Source organism: Cheilinus undulatus, linkage group 2, assembly GCF_018320785.1.
Source record: "Cheilinus undulatus linkage group 2, ASM1832078v1, whole genome shotgun sequence".
In the NCBI taxonomy this organism is placed as follows: Eukaryota; Metazoa; Chordata; class Actinopteri; order Labriformes; family Labridae; genus Cheilinus; species Cheilinus undulatus.
Genome location: NC_054866.1, coordinates 36235012 through 36259261, shown reverse-complemented (window position 1 = coordinate 36259261; position 24250 = coordinate 36235012). Strand labels below are relative to the sequence as shown.

General features: G+C 38.3%; 1 protein-coding gene across 3 annotated transcripts; it reads right to left on the bottom strand.

Moving 5' to 3' along the window:
* Positions 1 to 5391: 5391 nt before the first annotated feature.
* On the bottom strand, positions 5392 to 18024 carry LOC121521797 (P2Y purinoceptor 13-like). Of its 3 annotated transcripts, none has more exons than XM_041805964.1 (4): positions 17806 to 18024; positions 11745 to 11943; positions 11282 to 11671; positions 5392 to 6317 (listed from the first exon to the last, which is right to left on the bottom strand). In XM_041805964.1, the coding sequence occupies exons 2-4, from the start codon at positions 11922 to 11924 to the stop codon at positions 5844 to 5846; spliced, it is 1044 nt and encodes a 347-aa protein (XP_041661898.1). In that variant the 5' UTR covers positions 11925 to 11943; positions 17806 to 18024; the 3' UTR covers positions 5392 to 5843. The 3 variants fall into 3 exon arrangements, with proteins under 3 accessions (XP_041661898.1, XP_041661915.1, XP_041661906.1); XM_041805981.1 differs by lacking the exon at positions 17806 to 18024 and adding an exon at positions 17508 to 17789; XM_041805972.1 differs by lacking the exon at positions 17806 to 18024 and adding an exon at positions 17186 to 17481.
* Positions 18025 to 24250: the final 6226 nt, after the last annotated feature.

Here is a 24250-nt window from a genome sequence, read left to right as displayed (position 1 = left end):
ATCCTAGTCCATCAGTTCATGAGCCTTTAAAACTTCTGATGTTTATATATTATGTTTACAATCCTTTGAGTCCGTTTATCGTCTGTAATAAACTCTGTTTCTCCTCCATTATTTATCTCTGCTGGTGCTGTAAAGTTTGACGGACATCCACTGTGTAGCAGCGTCCAATCAGAGAGAGATATCCAATAAGGGGGCGTGCCTCTGAGTAAAAAGAGTTCCGGGAAGCCTGCTCTGATGTGTCTTTGCTCATCGGTCTTCAAATCTCAGTCCTCGGTCTTATGGCTTGAGTCTTAAAACCCTGTAAGGGCTTTGGCACAGCCGTCAAGATGGCGGATCGGAAACTACTTCCGGTTCGAGCGAATCCGTTGGATCTGAGACCGATCTATAAGCGACTTGGGATCCGGCCATGGTACCTCGTGGGAGCGCGTAATGGCGAAACAGCTGTCAGAGACATGTCACCTCTCTCAGTGAAAACTTCATTAAACAAAAATACAGAAATAATATTGTTCACTGATCTGAGGAGGATGCATACTGAATTAAAATCTTCTGATGTACAGTGCCATGAAAACGTAGGCTATGCCCCCCCCCCCCCCCCTTTTTTTTTTTCTTGCATATCACACTTAAATGTTTGGTATCATCAAACCTATTTTTAGATTTCACAAAGACAACCCAAGTAAATAAAAAAAAATGCAGTGTCTGAATAATTATTTAATTTTTGAAGGGTGTGTGTGTGGGGGGGGGGGGTGAATGTGAATGTAGAAGTAGGCTAATTGCCCCCCTGAACCTAATTGGTTGTGCCACCCTTGGCAGCAATAACTGAAATCAAGCATTTGCGATAACTAGTGATGAGTGTTTGGCATCCCTTGAGGAATTTTGGCCTTCTTCGCAGAATTGCTTTAACTCAGCCATATTGGAGGGTTTTCAAGCATGAACTGCCCGTTTAAGGTCACACTACAGTACCTCAATTGGATTTCAGTTCAGACTTTGACTTGGCCACTCCAAAACCCAATTTTGTTTGTTTTTTAGCCATTCAGAGGCGGACTTGCTGGTATGTTTCAGGTCATTGTTCTGCTGCATAACCCAAGAGCGCTTGAGCTTGAGGGCATGAACTGATGGCTGGATGTTGGCCTTCAGGATTTTCTGGTAGACAGCAGAATTCATTGTTCCATCAATCACAGCAAGTGGTCCAGGTCCTGAAGCAGCAAAGCAGCCCCAGACCATCACACTGCCACCACCATGTTTGACTGTTGGCATGATGTTCTTTTTTTTTCAAATGCTGTGGTATTTTTACACCAGATGAAACAGGCTGCACACCTTTCTCGTCAGTCCACAGAATATTTCTCCAAAAGTCTTGGGAATTATCAAGATGTTTTTGGCAAATTTCAGATGAGCCTTGTCTTCTTTTTTGTCAGAAGTGGTTTTGGCCTTGGAACTCTCCCATGATGCCATTTTTGCCCAGTGTCTTTCTTGGTTGAGTTGTGAACTCTGACCTTAATTGAGGCCAGTGAGGCCTGCAGTTCTTTGGATGTCGTTCTGGGTTCTTTTGTGACCTGGATGAGTCATCGTTGCACTCTTGGAATAATTTTGGTTGAACTGAAGTCAAAGTGTAAGTAGGCGTTATGCACTCAGAGCATCTACTCGAGTCAGTAATTGTTGTTATGGCCATGGGCACAGCCCAGGGGGGAAAAAGGGTACTAATTACCCAGGCCCACGCTAGGGAGGGGCCCTTGAGAAGCTTAACGGAGGAGAGTGTTTTAGTTTATTTTTTCTTATTAATTAGTATCATTTTAGAATCAGAAACAACTAAATGAATCGATCAAAAGACTGAAATTTGTGTCAAATAGTGTAAAATACAAGGGGGGGGGGGGGTTGCTCTGCCCTTAAAAATGTCCAAATGGTGAAGTCCAGTCCTGCAAAATAATGTAAGTAGATTTGATTTAACCATTGTAAAACTATTGCTCATAAATGCTCATAACTACGCCCCAGGTTATGACTGAGGCTAATTTAAAAAGCTGCCTGTTGGCTACTAGAAATGGCTGTCTTTAAAAGCCTAGCTGTGAAAGGAGAACCTCTTTTGACTGAAAAACCTTTGCCGTTATGTGTAAGTCCACACACATGCTTTTTGTGGTGAATTAGAAGTGGACTGATGGTAATTATTAGTTTTAGTACCATGCTTGTCTTGTCCATTTAGGGCTGTTATGAGAATAGCCTGATCTTGTTTTGCTGCAATATTGCAATAATTTTTTAAATTGTTTTGCATTTTAAGTCATTTCTGACTAGAGTACAAAATACTTTCTTAATCTCATGTCCAAACAAATAAAGCAAAAAAAAAAAAAAAAAAAAGACCAACTCCGATAACACACATTGGTCATTGACAGTGGCTTCAGAAACGCTTTAACAGAACATGCATGAAACTCTTGTGTATTTATCTTGTATTCAGGACTCAATTACTTGAAAAAGAGTTTAAAGCTGTTTTTTTCTAGCTTCTTCTCCCCCCTGGTGGCTGGCATTGTTCATTGCCGTTTTTAGGGACCTGAAAAAGACTTCTGTTTTCTTCTTAAAAATATACAATTTGCCTGTATGTTTTTGAATTTAGGCTCAGTGTGTGGGCAACATTTACCATAAACGTGTGTATACTGAAGAAGAGTGAGATCAGGGAAAAAACAAATGCACACTATCTTTTGATGGCATTTGCACCCATAGCTTTATTCTAAGCTCTAATAAGCTGCTTAAAGCCATTTCATTTTGTGCATTTTTACTCAAAATCTCTGACTGCCATCACTAAACTTGACAGCTTTGTATGACAGCCCTACCACCTTGTTTCTTTAAACCCTTGCTCCAGTTATAGGAAACTGTCAGCTGCCTGCACCACATTTATCCGTCTCTTCTCTGTCCCCAACTTGTGTCTGTGCATACACTTCTTGGCAACACTATCTCCAGGGTTTACTTAATTTCCATGAATGTCATTTAGAATTTCATATACTTCACCACTGCAGGGTCATCTGTCAGAGGATTTAATCTGAGGGTGACGAACGGTCCTTCCCCCGGCTCCAGTAGCCGCTCCGCCGGTTGTGAAGCTCGTTAATTTCCTGCCCAAATATCAGCCTCTGTCGTAGCAGACAGAGGGGTGGGAAGGAGGAAGATCATATTTCATTATTACATTAATCAGACCCACATGCAGACACCATTGTAAATCAGGTGGAGGAGACATTAATCCCACAGAACCAGTTTGTGAGTGTCCTGAAAACCATCTTCTGGCTGTTTCAGTGTTGGAAAAAAAGTCAATTTATTCCACTTTTATGAATTTCTTTATCCTCTTCTTCAGTTCAAAAATTAATGAGGCAGTGAGGCTAGTGCAATATTGTGAAAGGCTACTTGCAAAATCTTGCATGAATGCTGGGTGGTATCAGATTTGGCTTACACTTGGTTTTATTAAAATATAACCGCCAGCACAAATATAAGAGTCTGTATTTCATGTTGGTCAGACACCCATCATTATCACAAGGGCCTTAGATACTAATTTGAAGAAAACAAAAGATACTTCTGCCACATAAACAAGTATCTTGTAGCATCATCTGTAGAATTGTTTTACTGGGGGTGGAAGTTTCAAGGTAAGTCACAATATGATACAATATATATTTCATTACAGCAGGGCTGCATAACAAAATTATAATTTTATTATTGTAATAATACACAGTGCATATAAAAAAAGTACTCACCCCCTTGTATGTCTTGCCTTCTATTGATTTTATAAATCTATCATGGTCAATATAATTCAGCTTTTCTGACAAAAAAAAAATACACTTGTGGTTTATAGGGTTATCAGGTTATAAGGTTATTAGGTTTAGAGGGGCAATTACTTTTTGTCACAGAGGGCCAGGTAGGTTTGGCTGGCTTTTCCCCTTGGTAAACAAAAACAAAATTTAAGAACTACATTTTGTATTTATCTGTGATATCTTCATGTAATATTAAAATTAGTTTGATAATATGAAGCATTTCAGTGTCACACAAATGCAAAAAAGAATAAGAAATCAGGAATGGGGCAAATGCTTTTCACAGCACTGTATCTACTGTATTTGGAAATGGCAGTTTGATATTTGTGTCTCGAGTCAGGACAAAGATATGTTGCCAAATTACTCTTACCTTTCTGATAAACCATGCTGTCAAATGGCAGAGCTGCCAAAAGATGGCCCATGGTTAAATAAAAAACCTGTCAGACTTCATGTGTTCTGTGATACCCTTCATTCGTTGCCCACCATAACCCACATAAATAGCTCTGTCTTTATATACCTGCCATTTTATTTGGGCTTTCCCTCTTCTGGTTACTTAAATAGCATCTTCTTATCAAACGAGAAAGCTGGCATGTCTTCTTTTATGATTATTGGTAAAGCCTCTGAAACATTTGGTCTGTGACTATTTTGGCGCCTCCTGTGGACAGTGTCATGTCTGACATCTTTGTAGATTTTTGCTTTGTACAGAAATTGTTCAAGTTAATATCGCAGAACAGTCTCACTCTGGTATTTTTTTGGGGGGGGGCATGCACATTTTGAGAAAATGTTTGAAATCAGTACTTTTACTTCTACTTCAGTAAGTCTTAACCAGAATAACGTCACTTTTACTTGAGTAGCGTACTCTTGTACTGTTTCCACTTCTGTTGACTGCACAGCTGAGAGAGCGAAGGAGTCCAAAACAGCTGATGACTGCTGGAATTTTTTTGTCATGTTTCTGGTGCACTGTTGGTGTTTTTTGATGTGAGACATATTTGCATATTTGCATGAGTGAAGTTATCCACAAAGTTAGAGTTCCTATCTGCGAATTTAGGTATGAATTGCTTTGTTATGAGGTTGACTCTGCTCTGTCGTATTGTAAAATTTTACTTTCAACAGTGTAGTTTAACTCTATGTAATGTAGCCAAATATTGACTCTTATAAAGTTTGAAATTTAATTACATGAGTTTAATTAACACTCTCAACTATGCTGTGTATGTTACTTTATCATAGAGGTGTAACTTTTTACGAGCAACCTTGTTGGATATCTATTCTTTTGTTTTGCCAATAGGGAACGATCATATTTTATTGTACAACTTCTCTGTATCTACCCAGTACTCACAGTAAACTTTAAATGAAATACCTTTTAATTTTACTTGAGTTTATTTATAAAACAGTACTTTTACTTAGGTAAATATTAACCAGACGACATGTACTTTTTTACAAATACAGCAGTCATTTACTTTTTCTACCTCTGTATATTACTCTCTCTAATCTTAACTGTGGGGAAAAAACTCTTATGGAGACATCAGTATCAATTTCACTGTTTCATAACCAGTTAAAATCTCCTCACAGTAGCTTTAATAATTCATGCATTTAAGTCAAACACCATGCAAACATAGTATCTAAAATATGACTTTTATTATAAAGGTTATTATTAGTCATACATACAGGTTATAGCTGAAAGTTCTATCTATTGCAGCTTGTGTTATCACACAGTCCATAGTTTTATGCATGTTTTGTAATCATTGCTGACTGACTATATACCCATCTTGTTCCCCCTTTAACCAACATTCAGTAAATGGAAAGTTAAGTTTGAGAAAGATTAGGGTGGAGGAAGTAGAACATGATAGTAAGCACGAGAAAGGAAATGTGGTGGATGACTTAGCAAATAAAAAGTGCTTGGTACCGTTTCAGAAACTTTTGACCACTCCTAACATGTTTTACACTCACAGAGACTCAAAAATGTACAGCCATCATCATAAAAAATATTTACAAGAAAAAAACACCATCTCAAGGCCTTTCCCCGCCTTGTTACAGTTATTTATCATGTCCCACAGTACACTGTTCTTTGTGCTATTGTTGCGTCCCATTACATGGCAAACGGTTACTTTGTGCAATCTGGGACATCTCCAGCTGAGTCGACGTTGCCGTGGGAGACTCTATGGTACCTTTGTGAGGCAGCTTGTGACACAGAGCAGCAGTCAGTTTTGTCCTGAACACCTTGCACAGGAACACGTAGATGAGCGGGTCCAGACACACGTTGGTGGCAGACAGCCACAAGGTGGTTTCTTTGGCGATGTAAAGTACGTTCTGTGCCCGGCAGTGACTCGCCATGCTCCTCGTCTGAGTCAGAGTATAGGGCACGCGGGCAAAGTGAAACGGGGCAAAGCAGATGAAAAACACCCCCACCACCACAAACACTTTGGCCTTGGTTCTGCGACTGGCTGCTTGAGATTTGCTCTTTGAAGCTTTGTACGACTCATAAACCTTCTTACTTATGAAAGTGTAGCAAACCACCATCAAGGCTAGTGTGCCCCAGAAAACCACCTGCAAAGTACAGAGCAGAACAACATTTGGCAAAGGGGAACTTCTCACTGATCTTTTCAGGAAATGGTTCAGCTGTATAATAAATATTGCAATCATTAAGTTATGCACAGTACACTGTGTGACCTCTTTAAAAACATCCAAAATCCGAGCGGCATTTTTAGATAGAATTAATGGTGCACTCATGTTGTTACAGGATGCATAGATAATGTTACCAGTATCAGGTATCAGTGCCGATACCAAGCATAAGCACATAAACACTGCAAGTATTTTTTCAAAGCATGTTGTCTGCAGTGTTTTTATATTTTAACATACATGAGGATGGATGATTTAAAGGAGAATGAAAACTTTGCACTGATAAAAATAATAATGAACATTAATGCCAGTCAAGGTAGACCAACTTAAGTTTCTACAAGTGGCAGTGACTGAAAGGAGCACACTGGACCAAGAAGCCCTCTTCCATCAAGTCTAGTATATCATACGTTGTGTACCATGGTGACGCCCCACTGGTGGGACCTGTCTAACTGAGTCAGTAACTTCACTCATGGTGCAAAAGTGTCTGATGCCCAAAGGTATTCTGGGAAAACTCTTCAGATTAATGGATGATTGTCAAATAATTCAAGTGCAATGACAAAAACTACCTAGAATGATTTTCTCTGTTTACTTAAAACTAAAAATGTGTTCTATCAACTCAGAAAAATAGATTTGAAATAGCCATGTAGGATTTTAAGTTAACAAAACACTTTTTTAACAATCCTTAACTGTTAAGCCTTACAGTTTATCAGTAAGCACCTCAATATAAGTATAAATACTTGGTGCAAGTGGCCTAGTGGTTTAAGGAGCGCCCCATGCACGTGGTCAGCACAAGTCTGAATCCAGCCTGTGGCACTTTCCTGCATGTATCTCCTCAGCTCTCTCATCTCTGTTTCTGATTCTATCCACTGTCCTCCGCTGTCAATAAAGCCATAAAAAAAACCAAAAATAAATCTTAAAAAAAATACAACACTTCTGTCTCAGTTTACAATATAAACCAGAGACTGCATGCCTGTCTTTTTCCAGTAACACAATCCATATACCAGCATCTCTGAAACTCTCAGTGTAATATGTTGTGGTCGTGCTGGGAATTTAATCAAGTTTCGATTTCAGTTCTTATTCCGACTTCCCAAAATTAAGAAAACAAGAAAGCAGAAACTTATAACAAGTATTCATACTATATTCTCTGTTGCCTAATTAAACTAAGCCAGTTTAATGGTAGAAAGAGTCTTTTCTTTCATGTCAGATTTAAGAACTGCACCAGACGCTTATTACATATGACCTTAACTAGTTGACTAGTATCTATGTGTAAAACAATGGTTAAAGAAATAGCAGGTGGTATGGGTGCCTGCCTATCAAAAACAGGTAGAGGTGTTGTTTTTTTTTTTAACAATTCTTGATTCTTGATGTTTTCTTAAAAGCCCTGAATCTTTTGGTTTGGTTAAAAGTATGTTTCTTATCTGTGATGTGATAAATAAAAGCAAGAAGAAAAAAGCAATAAACAATTGGATATTGCTGAAACAACATGGAAATTTAATTCTTAAAGCCAAACTTGAATTAAATCTGATTTTTTTTTCTTAAACCTTTAAGAACTTCTGCACTCACCACAGTTAAAAAGTACTTTTAACATTGTTCTAAAATTTCAGTTTTAGAATTTTGTGAATGAATTTATGTGTTAGCTCAATTGTTGCTTTTTATGTTCTTCGTTTGAAAATGCCCAGCTAGAGTCGTTAACTTTTACACCAAATTCCAACTCTACGTAAGTCATGTAACTTAAAGATTAAATTTCAGACCTGTTTAGGAGACAGAAGAGGTAATTATGGAACTTCAACATGGTATTTCATCATTTTAGAATTCTAACTTTTAACACAATTAGATTGAGAAATAAAATACACAGTGAAGAGTTTTTATTTGATCTAGGGTCAGTGGGTTAAGGACTACAGCCCCTGTGGGTGCCTGCTCCACCCACGGAGCCAAAGTGGCGCCCAAACTGCTTTAGTTTTGCCCAAATGAGAGTTATGTTACTTATTTAGCGTATATCCCTACTTTATTTATTTTTATTGTTTATTTATTTATTCATTTATTTTTATTATTTGTTTATTTACTGTGATGTACTGTTTACAGAGGGTAATCAAGAGTACACCATAAGACAGAACTGTCCAGTCACTGGAATTTTTTAAAAAAGAATGCTACAATAACCTTGCAAAGCAGATGGATACGCCCATTTCCTTGTTTTTCACTGGCGAATCCATCCAGCTCCCGTCTGAACCGTTTGGGCCCGGTTAGACAGTTACAGGACCAATCAGTGATGAGGGGCAGTGCTTTCAGGCACGGCAGTGTCGTAACGTAATCAAACAGCAGCAGCTCGATAGCAGCTACGTCACGTGTTTTGTTGCTCTGATTGGCCCGTAGAGATGTGACAGACGGAATGTTCATCCAGTCACACTCTGAGTTTTTTTTTTTCCCAAATCCTCTGCCTTTTCTCAAATGTCTCCTATTGAAGCTTTCCTAGATGGATGTGTGAAACAAATCCATCTGGCGTGTCAGGTTAATGCTACAAGTGAAGCTGACAAATATGAGGCAATGGAAAACTCTGTCTACCATACAGTATTTCTTTACTTGTTTTTTTTTTCTTTTTGCTTCTGTCTTTGTATCATGTTTAGTGTTAACACTGTTATGTTAAACAAAAACTATAAATAAAGTGTCCAAAAAATGCCCAAATGATGCATAGATTTGTTAGCATTGAATTCAAAATTTGTGTTTCAAAATGTATAAAATAGTGCAAACAACTGCTAATGACACAACCCCTACCCACAAATCTGGCCCCGCTCCTGGATGGAGCATTTCTCAAAGACTACAGTCATGGAAAAAATTATTAGACCACCCTTGTTTTCTCCAATTTCTTGTTCATTTTAATGCCTGATACCACTAAAGGTATATTACCTGAAGAATACAATGAACATGACAAAAAATGGAGCTGATTCCATAATACTTTATGTCCTATTTGACATGCTTAAACTTAATTGTTTTCCCAGGGTATAGAAGAGGCCATTTCATGTCATAAGCAGCACTGCACATGCAAAGGCCTAGAGTGGTTTACTGCTTACATTCAAGCTGTAGCACAACTCAGAAGTTGTCAGCTCTAACATAATGCCTTACAAAAGAATTATGTGAAGCCACAAAGGCAGCCATCTTGGCACTGCTGGAAATTGGTATGAGTGAGAGACAGGTAGCCAAAAAACTGAAGATCTACAAGACAGCCATTCATTACACCAAAAAAAAAAAACAGCAAGCCGAACATGGTACTACCAAATTGCTGGCTGGTCAAGGCAGGAAACATCTTTCTACCCCACGATAGGACCGTGCACTTATCCGTTCCTGTGTCAGGAATCGTCGTCAGACCTCCAGGGACCTTAAAAATGAGTGGGCACTGTCGAGAAATGTGACTTGCTCAGCAAGGACAGTTCGAAACCGACCTCTTGAAGTCACACAAGGCACGGAAGAAGCCCTTCATCAAAGAAAGGCAGAGGAAGGCCCGGTTACTCTTTGCTAGGGATCACAAGGATTGGACTGTTGATGATTGGGCTAAGGTTCTCTTCAGTGATGAATCCAATTTTGAGTTGATGCCAACTCCAGCCAACAAGACAATGCCCCTTGCCACATGGCAAGGTCAGTTAAAGCCTGGATGGAGAACCAGAACATTCAAACCATGCCTTGGCCTGCTCAATCACCAGATCTAAATCCAATTGAAAACCTGTGGAACATCATCAAACTCAAAATGGAGAACCAACAGGAATGGGCTGCTGTGACAGCAGAAAAATTTTAGAAGCTGGTGGAGAGCATGCCAAAACGCATGGCTGCAGTCATCAAAAACAATGGTTATGCAATCAAGTACTAACTCCTGTGTGTATCATGTGACTAACAGACAGAAAGAAAACATGGAATGCCTAAAAGCACTGTTTTTGGCAGTACAATGCCATAACTATTGATGTAAGAACTTAAGTGATTTTGATTATTATCAAGAAAACCATGGAAAATGGCTAGATATCAGCTCTTAAATTAAACTCTTATGAGCTATTTTCGTTGTTATCATTATATTTGTCCAAACAAATGTACCTTTAGTTGTACCAGGCATTAAAATGAAAAAGAAATTGAGGAAAACAAGGGCGGACTAATAATTTTTTCCATGACTATAGAACCATGCATAAATCAGACTTATGGTGGGATCTTTGAGGGTTCCAGTTAATACTGTGGGCTGATGTGGATATTGCATATTTTATATACTTTTATGGGTACAAATACCATATGAGTTTAAATTGAGTCAGCATTTTAAGTATTTTCACAATGTTTTACTGTAACTCTAAGATTTTAACAGATATACTTCGGCCTTTTCTATTTGTTTTTACTTTCAAAGTATTTGATAGGGACTGCATTTTCTTTAGCATGTAACCTTTTTAATTTTAAGACCAGTTAGAAACATTGAAAGAAATCCAGAGGGTTTAGAGCAGAAAGGTTTTAGAAAATGTGATGATTTTACATTTGAGATAAGTGACTTTGTATTAGTTTCCTTATATGGTCATATTTGGTTCTGTGTTTGACAATGATTACAGTATAATTATCCCCATATATAGGGTGTTGGGTTGGCTAAGTTGACAGAGGCTACAGTCCTCAGTGCACTGGTTTTGCAAAAAGTATTTGAACTATCACTAGAGTAAAGAATGACATATTATTATTACCTTTTATGAATGCAGAAGACCTCCTTTTTTAAAACCTTTTGACAAAACCAAGCCTGCTGTTACCCTGTTCCCTCTAACATTAGCTCACCATTTGCTTGCTTCAACTACACATCAAAATGAAATGTGTGGCCTGCACTGCCCTTCCTTTCTAATTCTTATTTACCCTGATATTTGTAAAAATCTTTCTGTTATATCTACCTGACAGAAGTAGTTGAATCCCTCGTGCCACAGCAGGCCAGCCTTGCTCTTCATAGACGTACATTTGAGTCGGCCTCCAGACAACCGTGGCGGCTGGTCACTCAGGATAACATTAGGCAATGCCAGAGAAAGCATCACCACCCAGATCCCTGCACTCAGCACCTGGCCGACACGCACCCGCTGCAGGGCACACTTCCCAAACGGCTTGACTATTTTCAGGTAGCGGTCCAGGCTGATGAGGCCCAGCAGGAGGATGCTGATGTACATAGTGATGTAGAAGAGAACAGCGGAGTATCTGCAGTGGAAGGCACGGAGTTTCCAGGAACCCACGCCAGCGTCGCTTAAGATTCTCAGAGGGATGGTCAGGGTCATCAGCAAGTCAGCCACCACCTGAAAAGAAAAGGTTTATTTATTGATATCACTGATTTCATTATTTTAAAAGGATAAATCCACCATGTCTTACCACATTTTTTAGGAAGACAACAAATGTTGAGGTGCTGGGGATGCTGAAGAAGATCCATCCAGCCAGGGAGTTCAGTATGAGGGCAACTACAAAGAGGATGCTGTACAGACAGGGGAAGACCACAGCTGTCACACTGGTGTCCCGGATGCACTTGGACGTGTTTGAGAAGGTGCTGTTCATTTTCTGATATTTGGTGGACCTGAAGAGGGATGAGAAAGAGGGAGAGAGAAAGGATGGATAAGGATGGAATAGTTAATTAGAAAACTTTGTTTGGCAGCAAGGTTATGGTATATCTTTTTTCCTTTGTCACACTAAATAATGGAGCTCTCTGAACTTATGCCAAGTTAGAGTAAAGTATCCCGTTGTTTAAAAATCAGCAGGAACTTAAATGTGTTGCATCATGTGTGCTCTGAAACATACAACTGATTTTTGTTTTCTTAACCAGCTGCTATGAATATATTAATAAAGCTATGGCTATATAAAAATAAAGGTAGACTATATTTAGTTAGAAAAATGCTTGTAAACAGATGAGAGATGATGGTCAGATAACAGCAGTCCAGATTAGGAGCCCACCATATGAATCAACAATTCATGGTTATTTCATCTAGCATTAATAAATGAAGAATTATTGCCCTAAAGAAATAAACCATTGTCTGTGAAACAAACAATACTGTAAAGACACAGAGAGAGGGGAATAACATTCACTATTTTAACAAATGTGCAAGGATTTAGTGTATTGATGGAGTTGAAAATTAAAGTATAGTGAGTCTGACAGATACAGTGCATTAAGAAAGTACCACTTTTCAAGTATCTTGATTTTTTTTTTTTTTTTTTTTTTAACATAGCAGACTTTTACCCAAACATTGTTTTGGGCTCATTTTGTTTTAAAAACTACACAGGAAACATCTACACAGCCTTACAACCAAGCTTTCATGTTCGCACTCCAGCTGGTCTCTCTTTAAATGGGTCATACTGATCAGCATCTCCTGTGACTATTAGACTCATTACTGACAAATACCTCATACAGCTCCACTCCAAATGTACAAAACTATCACTTTAAAACAAGTCTGTATTAATTTCACACGGGTAACTCTCTTAAGCATTGAACTTGTGTGTATAATCTTTTATCAAAATTGTACATCAAATGTAATTGTTTAGTCAGCACAGTTTATGTTTTTGCCTGAACCACAGAGCAAACCAGACCTCTATCTGTGAAGTGACAGTAACCACTGCTCTGTGCAGCAACGCTGTCTATCTTCATGTCAGTGTGGTCAGGGCCTCTGTAATTTCCGAGATAGATACTCAACAATAACTTCACTTCCTTTTCGCAATTGTAAAGATTTTAAAGCGCTTAGAGAATACTTGCTCTTTTGATAACACCCAAAAACTGAAATGAAGGCTCATTTTGCCAATTTGCAGTCTTTGGTAAGGTATATGCCAAGTTTGACCTGAAAACAATTAACTTATTTCTTTTTTAGTGCAAACTGGAGAAAATACACCAAGACAAAGACATTAAGCTTCTGAAGTTCAGTATTTTTGAAAACCCTGGCTATGGCCCTGTATGTCAATACTTATGTTTAGGTCTACTTCAGGGGTCATCAGCAACATTTGTGCAGGGGCCAGACTTTCAAATAAACTTAAATACATAAACAATTTTTCTGTCTTTAGGGCCCGAGCACCGACCTCGGTGCAAGGACCCTATTGTATCTGTAGCCGTTCTTATTAATATTTTACTTCCCGCGAAATCACTAATTTGGGGGCCTTAACATGCTCAAAAACTCACCAAACTTCACCCAAAATTGTCCCCCCGGAAATAACAACCTTTTGGTGGAATTTTGCATACCCATCCAGCAGTCGCCACTGGGCGGGGCCAAAAGTGAGATAAGGCCGTGGGTAACACCTACATGCACCAAAATTGGTACACATATGTATCATGATGAGATGAACAAAACATTACATTATGACCATCCTCTAAAATGTAAAGGAAATGCACTACAAACTGTTTTTCGTCAAATTTTGGCATTTTTGGAAAAGCACACATTTTGCATTTGAACGAACTTGTTCTAGGGATGGGAACTGATGGACTCCAGAATTTTTTTGCATAAACTAGACCCCCCTGGAGCTCTTAAGTTGTGCTATCTGTGACTTTTCATCAGTAGGTGGAGTCATAATAGCGGCCCGATTTTGCCCTATTTTTGATGTGTTTTTTACAGTAAAAATTACACAATAAGGCCTTATAACTTTTTAGTGCTTATGTCAATCATCACCAAACGTCACATGGAAAATCACACATTGGTCCTGAATACAACCATGCATCAATATCATCACGTTGCCACAGCGCCCCCTTCTGCCAGGTGAACATTTACACCCTTAATTTTTAATGTGTGATTTCTGGGTTCGCACAAAAAATTCACCAAAAATCCACTGTTCATCCTAGGCCTATGATTATCGCTGTGCATATGGATCATCATCAGAGCTACAAAAAAGCAATTTGGACCCATGCCAAAATCCCAACAGGAAGTCCATCAGCTCTGCCCCAATTCCAATATACCTCAATTTTTCTGACAATTTTACACTGAAAACTGATGTAACTTTGGTGGAGATCATTCTATGGTCTTCAGAATGTTATGGCAACACATCAGTATCACACTGAACACACCCACATGAAAATGGCGCCCTCCTCTGCCAACAGGAAGTGATGCAAATGGGTCATTTTTTGCATTTTTCTTAGTGTGTTGAACCTGTAATGCTCTGATTTTCTCATAAAGTCCTCAATATCTGTCCTTACATTGACATGTTTCATTAACAGACACCCTAGTGGCCATGGTGGCCATTTTGATCCTTCGCCATTTCACAGGAAGTGGGTGTAACTCTCAAATGAACCACCTGATTGCCTTCAAATTTCACATGTATTATCAGCATCTGCCTCTCTACAAATTTCAGTGTTAATTTCATGGATTTGCTATAGCGCCCCCTACTGTGAGATGCCATTAGCACCTCCATTAGTTCTCCGAGGGAACATATCTCCTGGACTCCGAAGTGGTAGCGCCCCCCACTATAAGATGCCATTAGCACCTCCAAAATAAAAATTCCAATATTTTTATGATTTAACATGATAATAGTCCTTCCCTCATCACCTCTACATATCAACATCCACCTCTGACATACTGCCACCTACTGTTGAGTGGCAGTACTACCTCATAAATAAACTGCACCGTGCTGATTTTTTTTTTAAACGTAATGATGCTCAGAGGAAGATCATCCTGGTCTTCTTGCTGTGCAGCAGCACACTGCAGGGGTTTGCATACACCCCACAGTTGCCACACACTGGTGGTTGTGTGATGCCCCGACCTGCGCAGGGGTGCGAGGGCCCTTCAGTGCCGCTTGCAGCCCTAGTTGACACATTGTTGTCTAAATATTTAATTTCCTTTCAAATGTACAGTGCTTAACAAATTTATTAGACCAGCTGTCATATTTGTCTCAAAGACCATCCAGCATCATGAAGTGCTTTAATGCGGACTCTTCCATTTTCAGTGAGCTCTCCACGTTTTACCATTTTAAACACGAATGAGGGATTTCAAACTGAATTCACCCAAATTTGAGCCAGCTCACTGGGCCTCTCTGAGAAGTCAGAAATGACTCAAGCATAACATTCAACCACTAAAACTCATTTTTCTGTTCAGGAATGCAAGTAAATAACTATAATTTGACATATTAATGAAGAAATAATAATGTGCTTTACTATTTTTTCAGTTTTTTGTAAATCAGTAAATTTGAAAATTCATGGATAACAATAATAATTCTATTTTAGCATTAAAAATATCATTTGGATTAAAGAGCTTCTACATATTGGTATATTAACCATTGCAGAATCATAAAAAATGATTTTGGTAATTACCAATGCTGTTAATTTAGGGCAGCTGTGGCATAAACCTTACTTTGGGTGGTGGTTTGATATATTTTTTAAGCACTGTACCTAATCTTTAACCTTTAAGCATTGGAATCAACTCCTATTAGTTATTTTGTTGCCAAGAGATGATTGAGCTGTTTTAGCCAGGGGCTGCCATGATGTCCATCATTGGGTTTGATTAAAAAATGCTGAGTCCTGACTGGTGAAAAACACACAAGAAACAGGCTTTGGTTCTCAGACATGAACAAACCCACACCTGCGGCGGTCAGACACCTGTAGATGCACCACACCATGGCAATTTAAGTCAGTACTCTATTCTTGACGCTACTGGCGGAGTGTTTCCCCAAGACAACTGCTGTTTGCCCACCTCGACTGCTGTAGTAGCAGCTTATATGGGAGCACAGAAAAAGAAATTGTGTCAAATGATGCAATGCACTGGTCCGGCACTGGTGTTTTGGGCTACAGGGGTACCACAACATATTTTTTACTCTGCATATTTTCTGAATACAATAATCTTCTGGGGGTCAGACGGAAGATGAGGGGGGCCTGATGTGGTCCTCAGGCTGCTGGTTGATGATCACTGGTCTACTTTATATTGAAGTATATCCTTATGAATTACTTTCTTGATGTCATTTAAGTATTTTTCAGTTTGAAAAACATTACATTGGTTGTGAAGACAAAAATACAGAACATTGTTTTACCACAACATTAACTTTGAGTAAAACTCACAATATTCTGTATGCCACTCATTACCAAAGACTGGATTGGGACCCTTGGTTGGATCATGGGAGATTAAAAAATAAAGTCACATCAGGGGCTCCACCCTACAACACTAACCTGCTCCACCATAATAAAACGCAAAACAAGACTTTACCAGCTACTGGATGGCAAAAGTGATAAATTCACCATTATTGATGCTTGGCTAATGCAAAAAGAAATGCATTGTTCCAGACCAGACAGATACTGAAGGTCCATGGGGTCAGGTATGCAAAGACAGATCAGGACCAGATAAAGTCCTGAATTAACAAGCTAGTACCAGCCATCAGTTCAGACTGCCAGCCAAGGCTGGCACAAAAGGCAGACTTAAAGCAATAATATAAAGAAAGAAAAGATATTTGGTCCCAATGGCTGGTACCCTAAAAAGTGGGTCACCAGATTAAAGTTTGGGCAACACCTCCACCTTCTATGCTACTATGAGTGATTGTTTTTAGTGTTGATTCCTCAACTAAAGCATAATATTTAGTATTTTATCCTTCACAGACATGAAACATTACATTAAGAAAATAAAGTTCAATGTAATCTGTTTTTCAGGGATTATGAAATATGCAAAGATCAAACAAATTTGTCTGACTTGCTCTTTTTGTTTATCCTTCACTCTTTTCATAATCTTTTTAGACTCAAACCTGATATTAAACTAACTTTCTAACACATTTCAATAAGTTAAAACCAGTTATGCCTATTCCTGAACTACATGAAAACTTTATTTTAAAACAACTGAAAAACAGTTCATTGAAGATGCTTGTTTGCTTACCTTAAACAAGGTTGTAGTAGACAACAGCAGGACTATAGCTGAACAGAGAGACTGCAGAGTTGAAATGATCTCAAAATAAACTCTTCCATGTGTCTATCATGTGTTACCTTCCTGTCTGACAGTTTATCTGCCTGTGTGCTATCTTTACAAGGAAAACTTACTGCTTTGAATAACACTGAACCCTGACGCAGGTGCCTTGGCAACCACGATGTGCAATACTGGCAGTTTTTATTGTGCAAACTAATGTTATTTACAGCTTTAACAACTATTGTTGTGCTAATTTTGCCAGGCTCAGACTTTAGTTTAGAAGATGTAGTCTTACCTTGTTTTGTGTCTTTATGCTGCACCAGATGTGAGGAGCAATAAATAAAGCTGTGAATAAATACACTTCTTCAAAAAGAGGAAGAGGGGAAAAGTCAATTCTTCTTTCTGCTTTTTCTCATAGGAAACTAATGAAACCAAAGAAACCCCATTCAAGAACTTCCCTTGTATTACTTAATGTTACTTTTAATCTGAATTATACAGCCTGTAAGCCCTGTGAGGTTTCACCCCCGGGTGCGCTCCTCAGTATTTCTCTCACTCTCTCTCTTTAAGTGCATGTGTGTGTTTGATGCTCTTACAATGGGTGGTCTCTGCAGCTACTGTGTGGCTGTCTTGTCACAATCCCAAGCAGTTTGCCAGTCTTCCTCCGGGTGAAAGCCCCCTTTCCTTCCTCGCTTCCTGCTCCAATTGTCTGCAGAGAGCCTTGTTCTGCTCTGTGCCAGTCCCCCTTCCTCTGCTATGCTTGCGTCAGTCTGTGTGGCGTGTTGACAGACAGAAGACCAAAGCCGTGGACTCATTGCTTTACCCACATGTATATGGACCTCCTCCCCACACTGCCTGCAGCTGATATCCCCCACAGCTTACACACCCCTCCTCTGTTTGTCCTTCTTTACTTAGTTTAAGAATTGTGTCTGTTATTTATTGATGTAATGAACATTGCAACACTGACTTCTTGCTTTTAACCATTAATGCCAGCCTTTACCACACCAGTTGTAACCTTTGCAGATATGAAAGAACTCTCACTTGGATTTATTCTCAGTTCGGTTTGACTTTCAAGAGTTTAATTCCCTTCTGTGCTATCTTGTCAAAAATAGTGCATCCTGAGAACAACAGCATTATTTCCTGTGTGAATTGGCTTGGATCAGAACCAGGAAATATGACCGTGGGGGGAAGTAATATTTCAGAAATGATGTGTGTTATTTGAACCTTAAATGAACTTAAACTCAAGTGAACTTGGACATGCTGTTGTGTCCTCAGACCGTTTCACTGTTTATGACAGGTGGGTGAATCCCTGACCCGTCGAAATGGTACATTTTGACAAAATGGTACTTATTTGTTAATCCCAACCCATTACCCCATAACAGTCAGATTACACTATACCTCCAGCTGACCCAGTGTCACCACTGCACAACCAGGGCTTTCCGCAGACCTATAGAGTAGTCAGGCTGTGGGAAAAAGTGGACAGCTATAGGGGGGCCCAAGAGCCCCCCACTCCCTCCCCAGTTCATTAAACATAGTGAGACAAAGAAGTATCAGGGTGTCCTCTCACAGGAGATTTTATTCATCCAACACTAAAGTTCCTGCAGTCCTCAACAGTACTATTTCATGCATAAAGCTCACATTTTGCAAGATTTTTAATTTGCTGGGTTTTTTTTCATGGTAATTTTAAAAATGGGTGTTTTAAAGCTAAAATAGATTTTTTTCACAGAAATGTTTATGTTGGCTTTAAACAATTACTACACATATGTTGTATACATTTACTTTTCAGAATTTCTGTTGTTTATTGCCATAAATCACATCCTTTGTATCGCCTATAAAATCATACTATTTTGCATTTAAAACCATCTTTGTGTCATTTGGGGGTTTTCTACTGTCTTAAACTGAGGGTAGTTGAGTTCCTGTTTGGATACAGACCTTGTCTTATAGGTCCATTGAAGATTATGGTATAGTATAACCATAGAAAAGGAACTTGTACTGAACTGAAAAGAAAATAAGAGGAAAGTAGAAAAAGTAAAATGTTCCATAACACAAGATGCAAATGACGTTTGACCAATAACCTGCAATTAAAAGCATTAAAACACATATAAACAAAAACACTGTGATAAAGGTCCATGTCTGTGTTAAAAACTAAAATCCAACAATTGCGGTTTATTTAGAGTATTGCCGAAGAAAGACAAGAGTCCACTGTGGATAGTTCAGTACAGTTCTGTCATTGATGACCCTTCCCACACCGCTGCTGCTGATTAGCCAGAAAGCTCCGAGCATGAACATCAAGCTTTGGGGAAGAGAGACTGTGCTCTCCCAATCAGCCCTAACAGTCCGGGCATTTAGGCATGACATGATTCCGTGTTGAGTACAATTCATCTTTGTTAGACCCTTCGCTAAGCCCCGCCCCCCTTGGTTACTGTTACTACATCAGGCATGCTTTAACACCTTGCTGAATATGTAATTTTCCACTTGTAAGTAGGGGGTATTCTGAAGTGTTCGAAAATATCAGCGAAAGAGACAGAAATGTCCATGGCGCACTTGTAAAAGCGCTATCATTTGTTGACCGAGTGTGAGCAGATTAGTTAGCATTAGGCTAAATACCTAACAGTAAGCTAGCACATAGCTAATTAAGGCAACAATTATTCATGAGATCAAGTCTAAGGAATTCAAGCGAACTACCTTCGGTGACATTAAAACTACCGACAACTATGCAGGAAAATGGGTATGGAAGAATTTTGATTTAATCATTGATGGTGGATATAATGAAGCTGAAACCTGGAGGACTGCAGACAGCTTAACAACATAAACATGAAGCAGATATGATTATATTTTAAGCTAATGTTAAGTTAGCTTTTAATATATGTATGTTAACGTTAACCATTTGCTGAATAAATGAAAGCGAAAAATTCAGCACCCCACTGTAAAGATTTGTAGGTCCTGTAAGCTCACGGCATTGGTACACTAGCGAATGCTGAAAGCGTGTCAGGCCTCCCGTGCATAGTTACAGTTGCTAACCTGGGATTGAACAGTGGCTGTTTTAGGGAGAGGCTTAGCAGAGAGTCAATTGGTCATAGGTAGATTTACCCACTCATCAAAGTCCACTACAACTCTCTGCTTGGCCCAGGCCCATCCTTGTCCCGGTATTTCTTGAAGTCTTGGCCAGTTCAAAATCCGTCCATACTGCTGATTTTGCTGTATACTTTTCAGTAGCTATATACTTCCCTGGCTTTTTTGATGTCATCCACATTGATTTCATGAATATTCACCATCTACATTAGCCATGTGCTGTGTAAGGTACATATGTTACCAACCCCAGCACTGCACAGGAAGTAGGTCATAGTAAAACTACTATGAGTTTATAAAACTGTAAATTTTTATTCAAAGGTTCTTGAAACCTATCAATATGAAATTATTGCTCATTTCATATTTGGTAATTGGCATATTTTTCAGACATTTTGGCCATCAATATTCTAATCTGCTGGACATCCGCCTGTGAAAATGGCCAAAGACCAGTAAATGCCAGCTAACAGAAACTCTGCATTAAGGACTTACTGTATTTTAAATCACTGTGGCTGCAGGGAGCCTCTGCAGTGGCTTCACTGAAGTGTGTTGAAAGGCATGCGATTAATCTTCATTAAAATAGATCAATGCATTGTAATTGTAGTTATTAATTTATCAGGATTAATACAATCAATCTTGAGAACCATAGGAACTTCTTCACTTTTTGACCACAGGGAGGGCACCCTGGTGGGCACTTGATCATAGGGACCACCCAAAGGCACTTCACTGCATTCTGTTATAACATAAGGGTACCAGGGTAGGCCATCACCCTCTCTGCCTGCCTCTGAATCCACCAGTGTTGTTATTGCTGGTTTTGTTTCCTGCAGTAGAAGTGAGGCATCAGTATCTATTTAAATCTATTTAATAACCAATGAGGAACTCCTCACTGGTGCTTTCAATTAAAAAGATAAAAATTTCACAGTCATCATCATTTATTTATAGGTAAAACACACTTAGAGAGAGTCATCTTTTACTCTGGAGCAGAGGTACAGACAGGAGAAAAGCAAATGCAAATAAAATCAAGCAAGTACAAACAAAACCCTCAAAGCTGAGGAGGTAGCAATAAAAAAGCAATGATAGGACAGTCAAGGCTAAAAGGGCAAGCATTTACAATGAAAATGAAGTACTTTAAACAATGAAAATGCAATTTAAAACAATTGGATCAGAAATTAAAACTGTAAAGAAAATTAATAATGTAATTCTAATTAGAAATTGTTTTTTTTTTTTATAAAGGTGTTCATTTGATTTCTGGAACACAGAGCACAATAACACCTAATTGCACATGTTTTTGGAAGGATTCATGAGTGCAGAATTAATTTTACTTAACATCTTATTTATTTTTATCTTTTTATCAAGGAGGTTTCTGCACACGTCCTTTTCACTCAGTAACTTTTCATGCTGGGGCTCAGAGGCATGCGGTTCACATAATGCCAGGTGATACACACTGAAAAAGTCCTGATAAACACACTAACCCCCCCCCCCCTTTTTTTTTTTTTTACAATGACCACAATCATAAAAAACACGAGTATGAGCACAAACATGAACTAGATTTTAACAGCTTTATATGACAGCTTTTTTTTCTCTCTCCCATTGTAAAATTCTATTTGCCTTCTAATTTTAAAACATCTGAAGTTTGTTGATAAAAACAGCACATGAACATCTTCCTCTCTAGCACACTGTTTATCTCATTCCTCTTGTACTTCCTGTTCATGTTTTCAAAGATATTAAAGTGACCAGCCGCAGTAAAACAGCAAATACACAACTTCAGTACAGCTTTTAAAAGTCAAAGCAAAACAAAATATTTGAATTTTAATCTGACATTTAACTAAAGCAGACATATTTTACATCATAGACTTTTTATTGAAATAGAGCAACAGCTGCCTGAGAGTGAAGTCAAAACATGTAGAGCTCCCCCTGGTGGCTGATTCAATATAAACATAAACCCTGTCTTCTCCATGTTAATAGAGGAATGCAAACTTCATAGTTAAAATGCATGTTTAAATTATTTAGTCAAACCTAGATTCTGTGGTTTTAGTTAGAGATTACCTTGCTCTTACAGGTCCAAGTGTTCCATTTTCTAAGCAGTTTTGTTTTACAATGTTGTTTTATGTTTAAAAAAAATAGTAAAAGAAGAATAGTAGGTGATTGACACCTCTGTGGACAGATGCAGAAATCTCATACAGACTGGCGGAGAAGAGGAGAAACAGCAAGGGGGGAAATGTATCAACAAATAATAATGCATTCACTGAATTTTCCATTAATGAGACTTTCTGCTTCAAACTAAAGTAGATGGGTCCATGCTGCCCATATCATTATACAGTCAATGGTTGATAGCACTTGATTAAAGGATGTATGTAACAACCTGCTTCTGTGCTCAAATCTGCCTCCTTGTGCTTAAATTTGCTCAGTTTAAGCTCAAGGTGACTGCCTGCTCTCAGATCTTTAGTTACTGCTCAAATTTCCTGTGCTCCTGCACAAACCATTCACCGCTTGTTTGGGTCACATCTAATGGCTTAGAGATGTAGGAAGAGAAAACATGAGTATAGGAAATCTGAGCAAGCCCATGAAGATTTCAGAGCCAGCAGACATTTTGGTAAGAAATAAAGCACAAAGAAGAAGACAGGGTAATACTTTACAATAAGGTGCACACATTTCACATTGAGTTGGTAACGAATGAGTAGCTATAGCTAACCAAAAGTTAATTATGATTTAACAGATAGATAAGGAACACACATTTTGAAAAAACATCAGGTAACAAATGCATAATTCACCATTAATGAAAGAGTAACTAACTGCCAGTTAACCATTAGTAAATAACTACATTTACCTATGAGTAACTAAATACTAGTTAACTGCTATTACATTTTAAATTGTTAGGAGGTAACTACTAACAAGGTAGGTAACTTTGCAAAATTCTAGTACCTCATTCATCTGTTAAGTAATGGTTAACTAATGTAAAATTTGTGTACATTTACAGTTGTAAGGGTTAAATAATGGCTGACTAGTTGTTAGTTATATCCTTCTTGTTTGTTAACTATTAATTACTCACTGGATTATTGTTACCTAGTTACTCATTAGATAATGGTCAACTAGAAGCTTGTTTCTCATTTGTTAATGTCACGTAGTAGTTAGTTATACCTTAGTTAAGGGTTAACTGGTTACAAATAATACCTCCATTAATGGTTAACTAGTGGTTAGTTATAATGGCCATTATGTTTATCTAGTAGTTAGTTACTCAGTGCTTGATGGTTAACTAGTAGTTAGTGACTCATTGCTTAATGGTTTTCGAGTAGTTAGTTATACCTACCTTATTGGTTTACTAGTAGTTAGTTATACCTACCTTAATGGTTTACTAGTAGTTAGTGACTCATTGCTTGATGGTTTACTAGTAGTTAGTGACTCATTGCTTGATGGTTTACTAGTAGTTAGTGACTCATTGCTTAATGGTTTACGAGTAGTTAGTTATACCTACCTTAATGGTTTACTTGTAGTTAGTTATACCTACCTTAATGGTTTTCGAGTAGTTAGTTATACCTACCTTAATGGTTTTCGAGTAGTTAGTTATACCTACCTTAATGGTTTACTAGTAGTTAGTGACTCATTGCTTGATGGTTTTCGAGTAGTTAGTGACTCATTGCTTAACGGTTTACTTGTAGATAGTTATACCTACCTTAATGGTTTTCAAGTAGTTAGTGACTCATTGCTTAATGGTTTACTAGTAGTTAGTGACTCATTGATTAATGGTTTACGAGTAGTTAGTTATACCTACCTTAATGGTTTACTTGTAGATAGTTATACCTACCTTAATGGTTTTCGAGTAGTTAGTTATACCTACCTTAATGGTTTTCGAGTAGTTAGTTATACCTACCTTAATGGTTTACTAGTAGTTCGTGACTCATTGCTTAATGGTTTACGAGTAGTTAGTTATACCTACCTTAATGGTTTACTAGTAGTTAGTTATACCTACCTTAATGG